The sequence below is a fragment of the Drosophila serrata genome, unplaced genomic scaffold (assembly GCF_035046125.1).
Source record: "Drosophila serrata isolate PLE 108 unplaced genomic scaffold, ASM3504612v1 contig_217, whole genome shotgun sequence".
Classification (NCBI taxonomy): Eukaryota; Metazoa; Arthropoda; class Insecta; order Diptera; family Drosophilidae; genus Drosophila; species Drosophila serrata.
The window spans coordinates 3749084-3767568 of NW_028257115.1; the positions used below are offsets into that span (position 1 = coordinate 3749084).

Below are 18485 nucleotides of genomic sequence, written 5' to 3' on the forward strand. Positions count from 1 at the left end.
CAGTTTTAAAACTACTCAGAAACTAGGTTTTTAAAGTAGTGTTAAAGTCTGTGTGGTTTTCCAAAGCCCAAAGAATCATCTGTTTCTCCAGTTGTATTTGATCCAGCTTAGGTGGCAAGGATATCGGCATTACAGGAACTCCAAAAACATGCAGTCTATATAGAAGAAACTCCATCATATTGTGGTTTTTCACGTGATGAATAGTTATTCTTGATTTCGAGCCAATTTCTTTGACCTGAAAGGGAAAAATAAGCTAAATTAGTTTACCAACAAATTTAAGATCTTAAAACTATTAATATTACAGGTTTATACAGTTCCAAATCCTTTGGCTTAGGCATCTTATCAGGCAGAGTCATGGGCAGGAATCGATCAAGACCTTCCTCATCTCGGGCATCACCTGCCACAGCACCCGCATGCCGCATGCAAAAGGTCAACTGTTCCTCTTCGGATAATGAATTTAAAGAATCTAAATTATATATATTCCGGGCTAAGCGATGGAGCCGACGTAGGGCCTCCCGACTCATCACATAGCTAGTTCCTAAGGATTTGTTTCCATGCCGAGAGGAGAAGTGGTTTCGGTGGCCAAAGTAAAGAGCAGCCTCAGGATCATAGGGATAAAGCAGTAGACGCAGGTTCTCCATTATCACAAAGCTAAAGTAGATTTAAAATGTTTTTATTATAATTTATTTATTAGATATTTAAGTTATAAACTCACGTGTCATCTTCTACTTTGAGAAACCAATCATAATCCTCCACAAAGTTCTGGAACACGTACTTCACAGCCTTTCGCACTTTTCTAAATAGATGTCTTCGCTTCTCGAGAACGTTCACATTGATAGCACCCAGCTCCTTGTCCTCCTGGCTGCTGATGAAGATCAGCTTATTGCAACGCCTTCCCCAGGTTCGTTTCACTGCCAAGGCCTTCGTTTCATGGTTTTGTGGCATCGTTAGCACCATGCAGAGTACCCTGGTCTCGTTGTGAAGCCAACTAGCCAGATCTTCCTCCGTACGGTTCTGATGAATAATCCCATCTTGGATTTGCTCGGTGTCGAAATCCCCTTCGGAAGTCTGAAAATACTCAAAGAGGAGTGCCAGCCCAATGCCCATGATAAGGCCCAGAGCCAAGCAGAGAGTATTCCAATATTTTCCTGACATGTTTCTTAGAAGAGATCTTTCTTGCTTTAATATTTAATTCGTTTCTAATATTACAAACTTCAGTTGGAAGCTTTTGACTTATAGGTCATAGGTAACTGGGTTTATACTACATATTCTTTTTCGAATTCTTGATTTTAAATGACAAAAAACGGAAACCTGCCGTTGGATTGAAGAAAGGACCTAACTTTAGATTACTTAAAATTAACTTAATCAGCGGTTTAAAATTTTATATTGATCTCTTTTTCACTATAACTCATCCAGGCTGAGCCGAAGAAACCCATAGAACAGGATTTGGGTTATTACTCTTCTCCTCTGACCAGACCTGCAACTGATCTTGCAATTGCCTGGGTTCCAGCCTAGGTGGCAGCAATCTAGGAGCCGCAGGTACACCAAAGACTCGTAATCTATACAGTAGATATTCATATCTATCAAACTCGTGACTCTTAACATAATGAAAACTAATTCCCGAACTCGAACCAGTCTCCTGAACCTGAAAATAAAACATATAACTTAAATAAAAGTTTAAAAACTTAAATATAACAAACTTACAGGTTTAAAAAAGGTAAGTTTATGCAGCCAGGTATTATTGGGGAATGTGGGCAGCATGGAATCGGGAGACAAGGGCCAAAATCGATCCCGGCCTTTCTCATCTCGCGATTCACCGGCCACCACGCCCACATTCTGTAGGCAGAAGCCAATGCCTTTGTCTTCCGATGACTGATTAGGCGGACAGAAACGAGTGTTATTAAAGGCAAAGAGATTAAGCCGCCGTAGAGCATCCCGACTCATCACATAGCCAGCTCCTCCAGACATGTAACCTTGCGGAAATGTGGAACGGAATCGATGGCCAAAATAAAGAGCAGCCTCAGGATCATAGGGATAAAGCAGTAGACGCAGGTTCTCCATTATCACAAAGCTAAAATTGATTTAAAATTTAGTAAATATATTCATATTTTGTATATTACAACTCACGTATCATCATCCGCCTTGAGAAACCAATCGTAATCCTCTACAAAGTTCTGATACACATATTTCAAGCCCGCTCGCACTTTTAAATACAGATTTTCTCGATCCTCGGGTATGCCCACATCGATGGCACCCAGCTCCCTGTCCTCCTGGCTACTGATAAAGATCAGTTTGTTGCAGCGCCTGCCCCATGTGCGTTTCACCTTCGACGCTTTTGTTATGTGGTTTTTTGGCATCGTTAGCACCATGCACAGCACTCGGGTCTGATTGTAAAGCCGCCTGGCCAGCTCTTCCTCTGATGGCAGCTGGGGCGTGGCCTCCTCTGCGATTCGAGTCATTACCGTACTACCAAGGCCCGCTTCGGTTAGCTGAAAGAACTCGAAGATATCCGTCACCTGGATGCCTATGATTAGGCCCATAGCCAGGCACAGTATGTTGCGATACATTGCAAGCAACTAAGTTGGCATCTGGCGCTTCTCCGGCGGAGGAGAAAGGTGTTGTTGAGTGGCGGCAGGTAAGTGAGCGTGGATTGGAGCTCTTACAAAACGAGCCTAGGGGGGCACACCGAATGCATTTCGCAGTGTCGCTCATCGCCGCCAGCTGATCGACGACTGCTCGATGTTTCTCCACTTTGTTTCCATCCAACAAGGTAGCAAGTAAAAGAGTCTCCCACAACACTGAAAGAAATGTTGAACAAAGTTAGTAAATTAAATAAAAAGTGAAGGGAGAAATAAAAGCTTAAGAAATAATAGTAAAGATTATATCATTAATATTTGATGGTAGGAAAGAAAGTACAATATAAGAAGAAATAAAAAGAAAAATATATAATTTTTGACTTTATAATTATTTTTAGTGTTTAGTCTTACTTCCTTGGTTAATTATGAACATTATGAAGAACCATTAATCATGTGAAACCAAGGCAATATCAGCTTTAAAAACTTTTACGGAACAAAATGTTTTTTTCAAGGTTAATTTTAGTAATTTAAAGATTAAAAGTATACAATAAAAAATGATAAATTGAGTATGTATACATATTTAACAAAAATTTTTCATATAAAAGCTTGAAAGTAATATTTTCTCGTACCATAAATTATCCTCAGTGCACTCTCTCAGCCTGGCTGAAACAAGTTTTCGAGTTTCGGATGTGATTGGCATTTGTAATGACTCACAACAACTTGTGTCTCCGCTCTTGTGTCGTCGTCGTCTTTCGCATTCAGCAAATATTTTAAAGATCTCAACAATTCCACTCCTTTCCCTTTCGTGGGCCTCCAAAGTGATCATCTAGAGCACATCATCCAATCTCTTGAAGCTATTTTCGGGTCAACCGGTTTTTGTTGGAGCCTCTTCTTGACCCATTTTTGGCATAAATTAGCGCCTCTTTGTTCACTGTAATATCAAAGCCAAGTCCATTTTAACCAAACCGAAACGCTTTTGCTTGTGGCAATGAAATCACTCGATTTATTTTTGTTTTATAGCTATATAATGTTTCATTTCATTTCATTTCGTTTACGTTTTTAGCTTGCTTCCACATTACAATGTTAGTTTTACTTAGTACAATTGAATTCGTTTTAGTTTTGTAGATTTACTTTAGTTTTTTTTTCTTCTTTATGCTAAATGTGGACTAATTAATTCGCTTTTGCTTTGCTTCTGTTTCTGCTTCAGTTTCTGTTTCAGTTTCAGTTTCAGTTTTGTTGTTTAACTTATCATTTTTGCATTGCTAAACATCTAGTGTCTTGTTATTTGTTACTTTCTCTCTTTGTTTTTCATTTTATATATCATCACACTTACCCCTTGAAAACTTGATTACAAAACGTTTTAATATTTAATATTAGTTTGTCTGCTGGCTAAACGCACTTAGAACTGATGCTCCTCATTTCGATTCCATTCTCTCCCGGATTTTACGCGCTTTTAAGACGCTCGTTATACGTTTAGTAAGTGCACTTGCCAATTTCTGTTTATCAAAACCTCTCGAACTAGAGTCCTCATCATCATCATCACTAAACGCAAAGTTGGGGGGAAAAATGTAGCGAAAATAAACAAAAACTGTCTGGCAAAAGTCCTCGGACACCTTCTAACCAAAAGCAATAAGTGTTAGTACATATTTTTTAGTTAGTTACACAGCCTTAGAAACTACTTAAGAACTAAAACATACATAATTCGGGGACAACACAGGGCCAAAGAGGGTTACAAAAATATTATTAAAATAAAAGCAGAAAATTATGGTTTTTCTTTTGCGTTTATACAAAATATTAGGACATAGGAACAGTGCGTTTCAAGACTATTAGGCAGTAACAGGTTTAAAAAATCAGCAATATTAATAATAAATTCAGTTATCGATCCATTCTTTTCATAATAGCTTTAAAACACACTCTTCGCATGGAACATAACAATTGGGAGCCTGATATTTAATTTTTTAAATCAGTTTTAAAATCCGAATGAACAACTCTTTTTTTGTTTGGAGTATTCCATAAATTATATAACAATTATGATATTTAAAAAAAATATAATATTTAAAAGATTATATGCGAAGAAAAGTTTACATTGTTGACGTCTTTAGTTGTGGTTTTATAATTAATCCTATATATGCTTCTTTTGTTTATGTTTCACATTCTAATTTCGCTTGCAAAAATATATATAAATGGTAATTCAACTTCTTCAATCTTTGACTTTCACTTTGCATTTGCTTTGCTTGGTTTTTTGTATAAATTGAATTTATAAATTTATATGTATTGTATGTTTGTTTTGTGTTTCCATCAGTTTAATATTAATGTTTATATGATTTTAGCTTGGCTTTAGACTATATATATGTATATATATATATATATATATATATATATTTATGTGTATATCAGTATTAATATTATTGTTTTTGTAATATTCCTTTTGCTTCAACATTTCGTTACGTTTTGTGGTTGTTTGTTTTGTTTGTTTTTTTTTTTTCATTTTCGTAGTTTTTAGGAACCTATTTTGTAACTAGCAAAACGCAGACGCGCCCAAGTGTCTATATAAAAAAATGTTTTCCTATAATTTGGCTTACAATTAGTTCATATTTGTATAACATCAAAATATATATATATTATATGTAGATTTATGTTTATGGTTTCGCTTAATATACCTCGTAGATGTCAATGCATTCTAGCCTAAGAATATTTCATGATTTTCGCGCCACTCAAAAGGATTACCTTTCTTTGTGGGATCAGCATACATATCAAGGATTTTAAACAAAAAAAAAAATATAATTTTAAAGTCGCCAAAGGATGCAGTGAATTCGTAAATAAATTTTCAATACAAGACTAAATTTAACAAAATCATCTTAATTGATTAACTTTTTATATTCTTTTCTCGTTTAGCCGCTGACTATACAAAGCTTTGACAAGTTATTAGCTTTTAATATATATATTTTTTTAACCCTTTTTGATGTTTTAACATTGGCACGATATCTATAAATAATATATATATGCGTTTATATAGCTTAAGAAAATATATATATATAGTATATGTGTGTATACGCTTTTTATATAGCTATCAACTAGTATGATTGATTAGTTTTAGTTATGACCCGATTACACATATAAATCTATATATTTTCTCGTTACACTTTTCGCTTCAATTCTCCCTAAGGTGATAATATGTATATAGACTAAATGCCGTAGACCTAGGAAAAGTATGTTGCAAATAATGCCAACTTCAAATATCATGATTCCCGCACACAAAATAAGTTTCACTAACTATGAATAACAAGTTTGCGTATGTATATAGTAAATATAGCGATAATATTTATAGAGATGTGTGGATCTGCCGTGTAAAACTAAACAACATACAAAATAAATTACAAAATGAACGGGCGTTGGAGTTGACTTATTTAACTGCTTATCAAGCATGTACAAAATAATGCCATATATGCACGATTGTGATCAAAATAATAGCCAACCAATTAGCTTAATATATGTAGCTTTCTTTTAAAAATTTTACAATATAATATTGGAGCTTACGATATTTTAACAATTATTGCATGGTAGAACCAATAAGAACAGATTACAACCGTAATTAAAAAACACATGATCGAGATTTAATTTTATAATTGATTTTGAGCCAACATCTGCTAAGGTTTGACTACCATTTTGACCACAACCAATGGCTGTACTTTCCTGCTGGCTCTAAAATATATATATATTCGTTTAAAGCATATTCAAAGCATTCCATATATATTGTTGCTGCTGTTGGGTTTCTTGTTTAAATGCCTGCCATGCATGAACTACAATATATATATATATATTATTGATATTTGTGTATATATTTACAGCTCTAAGCGTTTGTCATAACATCGTATCGAGAAAGATTCTAGGGGGCCTCCTAACACCTACTACAAATAATGGTTTTGTTTTTTTTTTTTTGTGCCACATGGAAAAGTTAGGGATTTTTGTAGATTTAGCACTAGGTTATAATAATTTGCTCGCTGTTTAGTTTTGCTTCTGCTATTTGTACAAAGTTTTCGTTCCTACCAATTTTTGTTGCTGCTTTTATGGTTCTGTTTCTTAAATCTAGTTTCTAGCTTAGAGCTAAATTCCTTGCTCACACACTCACACACACTGACATGCGCTTTGGACTTTGGGCTTAGATATATGTATACCGTTCGAATATATCTAATTTTTATATATTGTATATGCATATAAAACCAAGACTCGCACACACTCTACACTCTCTCTCACGCACACACACACTGACACAAAAATATATGATATTTATGTATATCCTAACATGTATTTATACAACTGCTGCTGCTGCTGCTGCTGTGTTGCTGCATCACTTGCTGTCCCCGGCATTCGACGAAGATGAGCTGCTGCCAACTCCTGCCCCTCCATTGGAGGCGGCACTCTGCTGTGATGCCTGCTGCTGCTGGGGCAAAGTGTCGGAGCGGCGGTAGTACAAAAGGTAAGGCACCCGCGGCGTGTGCGGCTGGAGGACGTTCTTCTCGCCGATCGGCTTCACTGAGTTATCGTCGTAGCGCAGCCAGCTGCTGTAGCCCGTGTGGAACACGTCCGTGATGTAATGGCCCTTGGAGGCCTCCTTGCCGTCGTGATAGACGACGGCAAACAGTCGGTAGGCCCGCTGCTTTTGTGACGTCTTCTTTGAGCCGAGGATTTCTGTAAAAGATTCATTTTATTAAAAATATATAAGGTGAGCTCGCAAAGATTTCCGCCTGCAACATACTGGCATCGATTTTCAGCTCCACGGGGAACTCCACTTTCTTCAGGATCTTTGTGCAACCATCTGAGCGATAGTCAAAGTACTTTAAATGCAATATCAGTACAACGGGCAGCTTCTCCAGCGTCATCTGCTGCCAGGCCACCACTTCCTGTTTAGTCTTGCTGCCAGTGACACCCTCTAGCTGATCGCGACCCACTAGGATCTCCAGGGCTTCCTTAACCGAGGCAGCTTTCTGTACAACGAAAGACATGAAATATTAGTATAACATCTACATAGCAGTTTTGAAATTTATATCCATTTGTTTGTGCCCACTGCTGTGGCAAGAATCCATCAAGTAGGAGACTCTATTAAAAAGTGGAGCACGTGCATCATCCCCAACGTTTATAGTGACTGCCGCCAGAACGGAGACAGCCACAAAACGCTGGCGGGGATGGTATCATTTTATTTGCCACGAACGTAACACAGACGCCGGCTGGTTAATGGTGCCGCTGTGTCTGTTGACTTGTCTGTGGCTTCATCATGACGTCTAGCACTATCATCGTAACTCACCTCAATGTTCAATTGAAGCGTGAAAAAGGGCTGAATCACGTCCGTAGAGTGCTCTCCCTCGCGCTGCAGCCGGGAACGAAGCTCTCCGCGGAAGATGTCGCTGATGGGAGTGCGTCCAAAGTCGGTTTGGCGGGTGACACTGCCCTTGTTGCGGTTGTTGCATATCATCTGGTGCGAAGGGAAAATTCTTTAAACAGCTTATATTCTTTTGCTATGGATAGCTATCAATTTACCTGCCAGACATCACCACCATCCTCTGGTTCCGACTGCTCATTCTGACCATTCTGCTGAGAGCTGGGCTTGTCAATAAGTTTAATCACCTGTAAATTAGGGGGAATTTATATAAAATATCTCTGATAACTGAAATTTCTTGAAGGACTCACCTCCAGCATCTCATCATTGAGCTTGTTGAGCACATAGCCAAGGAACTCCTCAGCATCCTCTTGGCGACCCTCGACATGCTCCTCACGACTGTCATTCCACAGCTTGTAGATCTCAGTGGGCTCAAAGGCCATGTCGCACTGCAAATCTGAGCCCACAAACTCATCCTTGCCCTTGTTCTGAGCTCCTCCCTTGTTCAGGTTGTTGTTCAAACGCAGACGCAAGCCGCTGGGCAACGAAGAAAAGTTGGTCATAAACGACATCCTAAGAGAAATTATAATAATGATCAGTATAGATCGCAGATAAAGGGTGATTTAATGGTTAAATTGTTAGTTTTCTATGTCTAATTGTATGTGCCCGCTATGGCTGAGAAAGTTCAAGCTAAAACCCCTTCCGCTTGAGGGCGGAGCACGTGGACCGGCCCTAACGTTAGCCCAGACTACCGCCAGAACGGCGGTAACCGGAGAACGTCGAGCAGGGCCGGTTGCTATTCATCTGCCACGAACGTAACACAGACACCGGCTGGTTATGGATGGGCCGAAGTGTCTGTTGACTGGTCTGTGGCCTGCCATTCGATTGAAATTCGTTCTAGTAACAAATGGTTCAATTCTGATTATATAATGGCAATTGTGCCAATGTTATTGTTGGATAATTAGTTACAAGGTCGTTCTCCACTTACGAACACTGGATTTAAATTAAGTAAGTATTTTTAGAACCTCTCTCTCTCTCTCGGCAAGGGTTCCCGATGATGCACAGGATTCGAGTAAACTTACATGGCATTCACTGTGGGCGTTTTCACCTCACTCAAGACCGCCGCCTGCTTGGGTATGGTGCGCAGCAGGTTGTAGAACGGCGAACAGCCGAGCAGAGCCTGCAGGATCGAGTTGATGTAGCAGTAGTTGGACCTATTGGTCAGACCACGGGGACGCAGGCTGATCGGTGACAAGTTGGTCTTTTGGCGTGTCAGGAACTCGGCATACTTATTGGTCCACTCATCGAGTTGGTGTGCAGTCGGACGCACAGGTTCTGGTTTCAGGGGCTTAATGGATGCGGATGCCGGACTTGGTGCAGAAGCCGGAACTGCTTGAGCAGATGCCGCCGAGTAGGATAGCGTTCCGGGTGTAATCAGCGGCGTGGTTGGTGCCGGCACTGGAGCTGGCAACTGTGATTGCTGATGAGCCGTTGGCAGGGGCTGAGTTTGCGGTGGGGCCAGTTGAGGCACTGCTTGAGCAGCGACCGAAGCCTGAGCTGGCTGAGGTGGAGCTAGCTGGAGCACTGGATGAGGTTGGTGCTGCTGCTGCTGCTGCAAAGTTTTGCTAGCATCATAGGGAGCAACCTTGGCCACGGGTTTATTGCTGGCAAATAGACTGGCCCACGAGAATTGCGCACTATCGCCACTATTCTGCGATGCTGGTGGCGCCGGTGGGGCAAGATTCAGAGGTGGTTGCGGGTTGCTGGATGAACTGGTGGTGGAGCTGGCCACCACGGAGCTTAGGGCAGCCGGTTCATGCGCCTGATGCTTCTTGGCCGCATAACTGCTGTAGGATTTGGTTGGTGCTGCTGCTGCAGGTACTGCTGCTGCTGCCTGTGTTGCAACCGTGACAGCCTGCTGAGGTGGCTGAGGGACAGCTACTGGTGCTGCATTATTATTGTTGCTCGTCTCGGGCAGGAATTGATTTGGATTAGCCGTGATACTGGCCGTTGAGGTAGTTGCTGTAGGAGTTGCTGCTCCATGTGCAGCTTGAGGTGCTCCTGTTGCTGCTGCTGGTGCTGGCCCCTGTTGACTGTTCTTCCGCTCCAGCGTTGGCGCAGTGCTGGCCACCGGCGAGGAAGGCATCTTCATGGTGCCATAGGTGCGCACCTGAGGCGGATTGCCGCTGCTGTTGCTAGAGGTGCTGCTGTTATTGCTGCTGCTGCCGCCACTGTTGTAATTGTTCTGGTTCTGATAGTGCTGCTGCTGCTGATGTTGCTGCTGCTGGTAGTGTTGTTGATTGGTGAACGTCTTTGTGGTGTGACTATAATTGTTGATTTTTAGACCACTTCCCACTCCCACTCCGGGTCCATTGTTCACATTATTGGGCGAGGCTGTGACCGAAACCGATTGTGTCGACTTCTTGTGCTGAGCAGAATTCGTCCAGGACATTGTCTTGGTGGTCTGAATCCCGGTATCACTGCTGCCGTGCTGATGATGATGGTGATTGTACTCCGAGGAGTATTTGCGACGCACCTGTTGCTGCTGCGATTGATTATATTGCTGCGGAGGCTTGCGCGGTGGCTGCGATTGCTGTTGGGTTGCCTGATGCGGCTGATGCTGCTCATGGTAGCTGGTCTGCTGAGGCTGTTGCTGCTGATGAGGCGGCACCACGACAGGAGATGTTTGCTGCTGCTGATGTTGCTGCGGTGCAGGTTGCTGCTGCTGATGATGATGATGCTGTGATGGTTGCTGAAGTTGAGGTGCCACTGTTGCTACTACCAGGTTTGGCACTTTGGTTAACTGCGGCTCAATTTGTTGTGGCGGCAATTGATGATGTTGCTGCTGTTGCTTTTGCTGCTGTTGCTGCTGCTGCTGTTGCTGCTGTTGTTGCTGCTGATGTTGCTGCTGCTGTTGCTGCTGCTGCTGTTGCTGCTGATGTTGCTGCTGCTGTTGCTGATGTTTCTGTTCTTGCTGATGCAGTTTCTGCTGCTGTTCTTGCTGCTGTTGATGGAACTCCAAGTCGAGTTGCTGCTGCTTCTCGCTGGCCAACTTCTCATCCAAGGCCACCACCTCGTTGTTGTTGTTTATCAAATTCTTGTCCACTGCAAAAAGATAGCGAAAGTAAACGAACAATCAATAAAAGCTTTTATTTCGAACCTTAAATGAGCAGCGCCCCCTTTGAATATATAAAAAGATATTCAATTGCCGCCTGCAAACTAATTTACAATATCATAATTGATGCCAATTGAAATGCTAAATGATAATAACTTCAACAAGCTGCTTCGGAATGTTGCGGTTTCTGACAATGATGAGAGCAGGCGACCGCAGCAACATAATGGAATTTTTGGAAGCCGCAGACAATTAATACTAATTAATGAAAGCAGAAACAGAAGCCTCAATTGATTTGTTATTATTTAGAACAGCAGAGAGAGAGGAAAATTCAGGGAAAATATGATTAAACTATGCTCCAATCAATCACTAATCAATCTGCAAATATAAGTAAACTAAAACAAAGAGAGCTAACCATATATATTTGCCCCCCTTTTTCGATCCGGGATATTTAGGTTTAGATAGATAGTCCAATAACTGCCGTCGGCATTGTTCTCATGTCCGCTTCTCTCGGTTATATTTGAACTGATAAGCGAGCCATCGATTGCCGGTTATCAGTGCAAATAGAAAACATAACTAATCCATGTCAAAACTCAAGTACTCCACGGGGCAAAAACACTCCGAGTGAGAGAGTGAGAGTGAGTAGTAGTAGGACTTTATTTACGGGGCAAATTGTTATTAAATCACAATTCGATTGGCCTCTGTTGTTGCTAGGTGTTTGAACTTCGCACTCGAGACCCTGATATGGGGCATGAGATAAAAACCGATGGCCATTCCCGTCTCGATAAGAAAAGGGAAGGGAAAAGGGAACAGGGTTAACCCAACAAAGCGTATGTTATTCTCAGATTCAATGCAAACAGATCGCTCCTTTAATTAATTATACAAAAAAATATTGGGAAATTATTTAAATCTAGATGGGAGATAAATATTGCAAATATTGTATCTGGGTTTACAAATTACATATAGATTTATTTCATTCGAAATCAAGTAAATAAATAGGCACTTTTCGATGACAAATTACAATATTATTTGCAGAGATGTATGGGAAATATATATACTGTGGGAAATATATACAATTTCAATAAGAAAGAGTGTGAATATTGCATTGATTCTTGCTCTTAATCAATGTACTATAAAAGGAAATACACACAAAACATCTTCTTCCCAATCAAAAATCTACCTGGAATGTAATCCATATTACATACCTTCACTTCGTCCTTTTCAACGACCTCAAATTTCACCCCAGAGACAGTATTCCTCTGGGAGCAAAAAAAAAAAAAGAAACAGGGAATTTTTCTACGCCAAATTCCACATCTGGGAGACAGCTTTCCCAGGGCCGCCTGTACTTGCTCTATCATAATTATAAATATCTATTCGAGATTTTTAAATGTGCTAAAACTGGAGGCATATCGAATATATTTAAACAATATCATTCAGACGCCTCACAAGGGTTTAGTGTTTGGCGGCGAATTAGCGCAAAGGCACTAACTAAGTGCTCTCGAAGCGAAGCGTGCAATGTATCTCAGCTAAATGCCCATTTATCGGGTTGGATATATCATCCATAGTGCCCTCCATATTCCCAAATCCCCGCTTTAACTCATCATATGACAATGAGAGTGGAAGCTTCTCCCCGTTGGATTCTTAACTCCCCTCAGGAATTCCAAGCATGCTAATTAATTTCAATTAGCGACTAACAAGCCGAGAACCAAGTGTGTATTATTCAATAAATATATACCAGAGTATAGTGGAAATCGACCAGATCGAGTACAAATATTATATGGAAATTTGTCGAGGTAGAGAGAGAGAGAGAGAGATTAATGCATTAAAAATAGTTGCAAATAACAACAAATAATGGGGGTAATGCGAATCTGTGCCAGAGTGTCAGTTTGGGTGCAATAACAACAGCTTTTCGAACGTGTTGCCATAACGATTCGACAGAGAGAGAGAGAAGGCAGTGTCACAAGGTTGGATGGATAATTACAGACATGAGTGCACAGGTAAATTGCAATAAGTTGACTGCAGCAGCAGCAACAACTGCAACAACAGCAGAGCAAACAAGGAAACTATCAGGCACGAACACGGTAACAATAATAACTAAACGAAGCGGATGACGGGACTGTACTTAATTTCCATTTGTTATTCTGCGTTCCATGTGATAAATGAAAATTCAATGGGAGTGAGAGAGAGAAAGAGCTGCTGGTGGATACAATGTCAATCCATTAGAATAGACTCAATTTCAATGCCTCCCCCCTCTTAAACCCATTATTTTCCAAACCGAAAAACCCACTCAACTTGATAATTCTGCTTTCGGTTTCATCTGTTATACGCATAGACAGAGTATAACAATTCACCCCACGCCAAGCTTCATTAATTCAAATGAATTTGTTTTCCATTCTCGAATTGCACTTCATTAAACCATACAAACTATACACACACATTTGTTTGTTTATATACATATATAGAATTTCAGATATTAAGTGAGATTTTGTAATTGTTTGCCCGTTTCTTCAATTGATTCGGATACACAAAATCATCATCCAAATAGAAATGGGTCACTTACGGGCATTCATTCCCCCATTTCTCATTTGTTGCTGTTATTGAACGCGCGATTTTATTCAATTTTTTATTAGTTAGCAACAGAAATCGAAAAGGAGGGAAGAACCCGCTGCCGATCTATGAGTAATTTATGCTTATTGAGCTTCGATTCGATTCAAGAGAACAACAAATTGTAAACACGATACGACGGCTCGATTTAATTGAGAAAATCAACAGTTAAACGCAAAAACAATATGCCTTTTCTTTGCTTTAAAATGTATGAAAAGCTTAAAACCACAACACAATTAACACTATATAAATTTGAAAAAGCCTAGACTTTAGAGATTACTAAAATATATTAAATGTAATCTGTAGAAATCGAAATATTTGTAAGGTTAGAGCATAGCCTAGAGTGTGATTCCAGTTTTCCATGACTAAAAATAATATTTTAGTCAACAAATACTTGTTAATTAATATGCATATGACCTATAATTTCTTTGTAGTCAACTTTTAGCAACAATTTTTCAATTTAAAAGCTTAAATTAAGATAGAATTAGTAGAAAAATCCCCTTTGGTTCTTTACTATATATATGCTATACCCGTTTTCTTTGGTTCAAAACAAAGAAATTATCACGCATTTATCAACAATTAAATGTATCACATTATAATTCTATGCCTATGGCCCTCTTCTTCCTTCTCTCTGACATTATTCATTTTGTTGATTAGTTGTTAATCAGTCCTCTGAACTGACTCATAAATACATGTACGTATATAAGAATAAAAATAATAAAGAAACCAAAGCAAAGAGCGGCGGTTAGAGTTTATTTTGGAGAACAAAGAAGCATGTATAAAAAATACTGCATAGTATGCATTTATGACATGTATAGATAGTGTGAAAATGTCAATCTAATGACTTCTTTATATTTCCCACGGGAATATTTTCTCTATAAAGCAAATAGTTTCCGTATATTTGATTTATTAAGTACAGTCTTCATATATGAACTATAAATAAAGTAATTGCTAAATATTGATAGCTATCTATAAAAAGTATTTTGGTAACATTTCTATAAAGTTTTATGATTTTATTTGCGTTATTAAACGGGAACCGAGGTTTCTATAAATACTTCTGGGAAATGCCACAATTTTCAGTCAGATATTTATCAAAAACTAACTTCGGGAAGCAGAAATTTATACACCCTTGCAGTTTATAATCGAATTATAGGATAGAAATGGAAATCGATCATAACTAATCTTAAATCAAAGTTCAAAAACTCATCTCAGCCAAAAAAGCATTAATTTTAATTCGGAAAGCTGTTCTGTGTTAGTTTTTAAGAGGTTAATAAATCTACATACTCAAATAAAATCTTTAAAAAATTACAAATTTTTCGAATTTTTTTAAATTTTAACTTACAATAAAATTTTACAAAAAGTTACAAAAATTTATTTTTCAACCCGACAAGGCTAGATCTACTCGGCTGTTGATGCTGATCAAGAATATATATGATTTATAGGGTCGGAAATGACTTCTTCGATGCATTTTATGCTTCTGACTAAAAATAGAATACCCTGTAAGGGTATAAAATAGAACAGCTTATCGTGCTTTAGCCTAATTAGACGGCAAAAAAAAAGTAGAAAACAATTTCAAGGACATCCGTGTTTAGCTACCAAGGAAAAACTTGCATGTGAAGGAAGAAAATTGAAAAACTGCAGGATGAGAACCATATATTTTTTCTGGCCCACGAGGCGTATGCGTAATGCGTGCCATGTGAGACTTTATTGATTGAACTGACCCGTATGCGATTTAACGAGTTGCTCTCTCATTACAAAACATGTTCCCAGCTCTTTTACTGCCCCCTCATCGTTGTTGCTCCAATGAAATTGATAAGTAATCTACTCAAGCGTTGGATCACTGAAGCAGAAGGGGTTGTGGGAACTCAAAACAATATAGAAAACAAAAGGAGAATGAGCACAGTCTCCGCTGCCTGGCAACAGGGCCAAAAACGAATTGTTGCTACTGCTACTGCTACTGCTGCTACTGTGGCAGCAATTCAATTGAATTCATTTGTGTCAATTTACAATAAGTAATGCCCAAAGAATGGGAATACACAAAAAAAAACACAAGAGTCTTCGAAAACTAAAAACAATAAGTGAAATTGAGTGCGAAATTGCATAATTCTGTGAGCCAGGCAGCAAAACGACCTTCGTCGCAAAGGAAAAACAAACTATAAAGTTTTTGGTGGTAATAGATGGGGTTACGATTTTCCCCACAACCTTATCGTAGAATTATTTACGAGTGGGCGGCTGTTGACGGTTTATTTCGAAGTGGCTTTAAGGCATCATCACCTGATAAGCATCGATGGTTGTGTGTCGAGGAAGTTAAGGTGAAGTGACAGCTGAGAGCAGCCCAAGGACACGCGTTGTAATGTATCCTTTGCCAGCGGCCCACACATTCGCACAACAGGACCCACAGCTTGCCGCCTACATTAACATATAAATGCGTATAACAGATTAAGGAGAATGAGATACAGTCCAACTTCTGCTAGGTAAAAATATCAAATATAAAGGTCCTGGAGAAAAATTCTACCTTAAACTATTTACAAAAAGATATAGTGAAGGATTCCCCAAAAGATTCTTAACCAGTATTTTCATTTAATGTGTTTTTATTCAAGATTGAAGTTTAATCCATCTTAGTTCGACTGTAGATACTAGATTCGCCATGTTTCTGACAGATACACAGCCCCGGCACTGAGGCCAGGCTCGGCTACAACAGCCATAGATACAGATACACCTGCAGGCAGGTAGAGATACATTCGGTGCATACCAAGCAAAGCAACAAGTTGAGCAGGGACACGACAAATGCAAAAAAAAAAAAAAAAAACAAAACAAAACAGCAGCAAGGTAAAACAGCCAAAGCGACAAACTGCGTCATTTTATAATATAACAACACAATATTCTACAAGCTGTATCTGTCGCTATGTATCTACGTTTTGTATCTGCTAGCTACATATGTAAGGAAAAGCGTTGTCAGCGTAAAAAAAATCAAGAAAAAAGCTGCGGAACAAAGCGAGAGCGTCAAAGCATTGACTGCACAACACGTCGTATGCGCAATTTTCATTTTCATTAACAAAGAAAGCGCAGATTGTAGGAAAAGCGGGGGCCCCGTGGAAATGGGGTGGCGGTGCAATTATTGAAGAGTCATTGCTGGTTCATTCAACCTTTTGGCAACGAGGAACAAGAAACGAGGAAAGAAAGAAATAAAGAAAGAAAGCTCTTGGGCCAGCTGGAGATGTCTTTTTATGGGCCCTTTCTTTTTCTGCTCAGTTCTCTTAGGAAGAGATTCAATAGTTCAAGGATAGTTTATTCATTACACAAAGTGAGCAGCAGTACACTAAAAGAAAATGGATATCTAAAGATGTGTTTATGGGATTAAGAGATACAAAAATGTAAAGAAATTGCTTAAGGAAATTATAAAATTGTTGAATAATTGTTATATTTAAAAAAAAATCATTTTTATAAATTTTCTAAAACAAATTAACTGGCTGTTAAAAAGTTTCAACAAATATTCTATAGAGTGAAATAAAACTAAATTCGGGTAGCCGAGATTTATATACTCTTGAAGTTTGCTATCGAATTATAAAATCGAATCGGAATTCGATCATAACTAAGCAGAAAATGAATTGATATTTTTATATGGAAATTTCATTGACAAATCAAAATTTAAAAATCTCATAACTTATCCAAAACAGCATTAATTTTAATTCGGAAAACTGTCCTATGTTAGTTTTTCTTAGAATATCAAATCTGCATACTCCATTAAATTTTTTTTTAATTTTTGACAATTTTTCAAAATTTTAACGATGTAACCCCTTAAAAATTTGCAACAATTACAAAAAAAAAAATTTTTATCGGACATGGCTAAATTGACTCTGCTGTTAATGCTGATCAAGAATATATATGATTAATAGGGTCGGAAATAACTTCTTCGATGTGTTTTAAGCTTCCGACTGAAATTATAATACACTATAGTGATTATTAAAATTTTTTAGAAGTTTGTAAAATCTTAACTGTCATAAAAATCTATTCCCTATTTTCCCCAGTGCACCTTTCATCAGCTATTTCGTCTTTTATTTCCCCCACATTCCACTTGGATGAATTTGATTTTTTTTGGCACAGAATAGTGCACCAAATTCTGCTTTAAATGGGGCAACTAATTCGTAAAAACACCTGCTTGCCCCTAGGAATTTCCCAACCCACCAACATACAATTTTCCCACCCACCCAATCTCTGTTTTCAATTGCAGCAACTGCGACCACACGCCGGGGATCGGATGGCTTAGGCATACTGCTTGTGCTGCTCATTTTCCTAATATCCTGCGGTTTTGCATTTTGTATTCCATGCATTTTTAATAAAAATTCAAACCCAGTGCACGCATTGCGGTATAACAGTTTAGCAACCATTAAATTACAACTTAAGTTTGAGTTAAATGTAATTCGCGGCCACGAAGATTGCTTGACGAGATTGCAGGAGGCGTTGGCCATTTGAGTCCCGCGTAATGCTTTAATAACAGAGCTAACAAATCGAGTTAGGAAAAAGGAAAAGGAGGAAAAAAATAAAACGAATCCTGAGGAAGAGAAGCCAAAGTGGCGCCCTCTGGCGTTGACCCACAATATCGGGGTACATGTGTGCCGTGGTGTTCCTTGCCTACTTCTTCTTCGTCGTCGTCGTCGTCGTCTTTTTCCTTCATTTGACATGGAATTTTTATGAATGACATTGACCAACCGCCCCAGAAGAAGAAGAAGAACCGCATACACACATCCCTCCTCCCACTGTTAACACACCAAGAGAAAGAGAGAGAGTGTTACGGAAAGAGAAACCTTAAAGAGAGCAA

The 18485-nt window shown here is 39.0% G+C and overlaps 3 protein-coding genes across 9 annotated transcripts in view; all 3 read right to left on the reverse strand.

Annotated features, from left to right (window-relative positions):
- LOC110178623 (glycoprotein-N-acetylgalactosamine 3-beta-galactosyltransferase 1-like) lies at positions 1–1155 on the reverse strand. The gene is made up of 3 exons (XM_020945807.2): positions 716–1155; positions 303–651; positions 1–235 (listed from the first exon to the last, which is right to left on the reverse strand). The coding sequence occupies exons 1-3, from the start codon at positions 1153–1155 to the stop codon at positions 23–25; spliced, it is 1002 nt and encodes a 333-aa protein (XP_020801466.2). The 3' UTR covers positions 1–22.
- Positions 1144–3846, reverse strand: LOC110178622 (glycoprotein-N-acetylgalactosamine 3-beta-galactosyltransferase 1-like). The gene is made up of 4 exons (XM_020945806.2): positions 3206–3846; positions 2128–2798; positions 1705–2071; positions 1144–1645 (listed from the first exon to the last, which is right to left on the reverse strand). Exons 2-4 carry the CDS (start codon positions 2565–2567, stop codon positions 1409–1411), a joined length of 1044 nt encoding a protein of 347 aa, XP_020801465.2. The 5' UTR covers positions 2568–2798; positions 3206–3846; the 3' UTR covers positions 1144–1408.
- Positions 3557–18485, reverse strand: part of Usp10 (ubiquitin specific protease 10) — a 27687-nt gene continuing 12758 nt past the window's right edge. For 5 of the 7 annotated variants that reach the window (XM_086829789.1, XM_086829790.1, XM_086829792.1 and 2 more), the window contains exons 5-10: positions 9033–11055; positions 8262–8523; positions 8112–8198; positions 7879–8046; positions 7333–7561; positions 3557–7265 (exon numbers count right to left, since the gene is read on the reverse strand). In XM_086829789.1, coding sequence (XP_086685915.1) covers positions 6925–7265; positions 7333–7561; positions 7879–8046; positions 8112–8198; positions 8262–8523; positions 9033–11055 — 3110 coding nt within the window. In that variant the 3' untranslated portion in view covers positions 3557–6924. Of the gene's footprint in view, positions 7266–7332; positions 7562–7878; positions 8047–8111; positions 8199–8261; positions 8524–9032; positions 11056–12267; positions 12953–18485 lie in introns of those variants that run through there. The other 2 variants (XM_086829794.1, XM_020945803.2) reach the window with 2 other exon arrangements.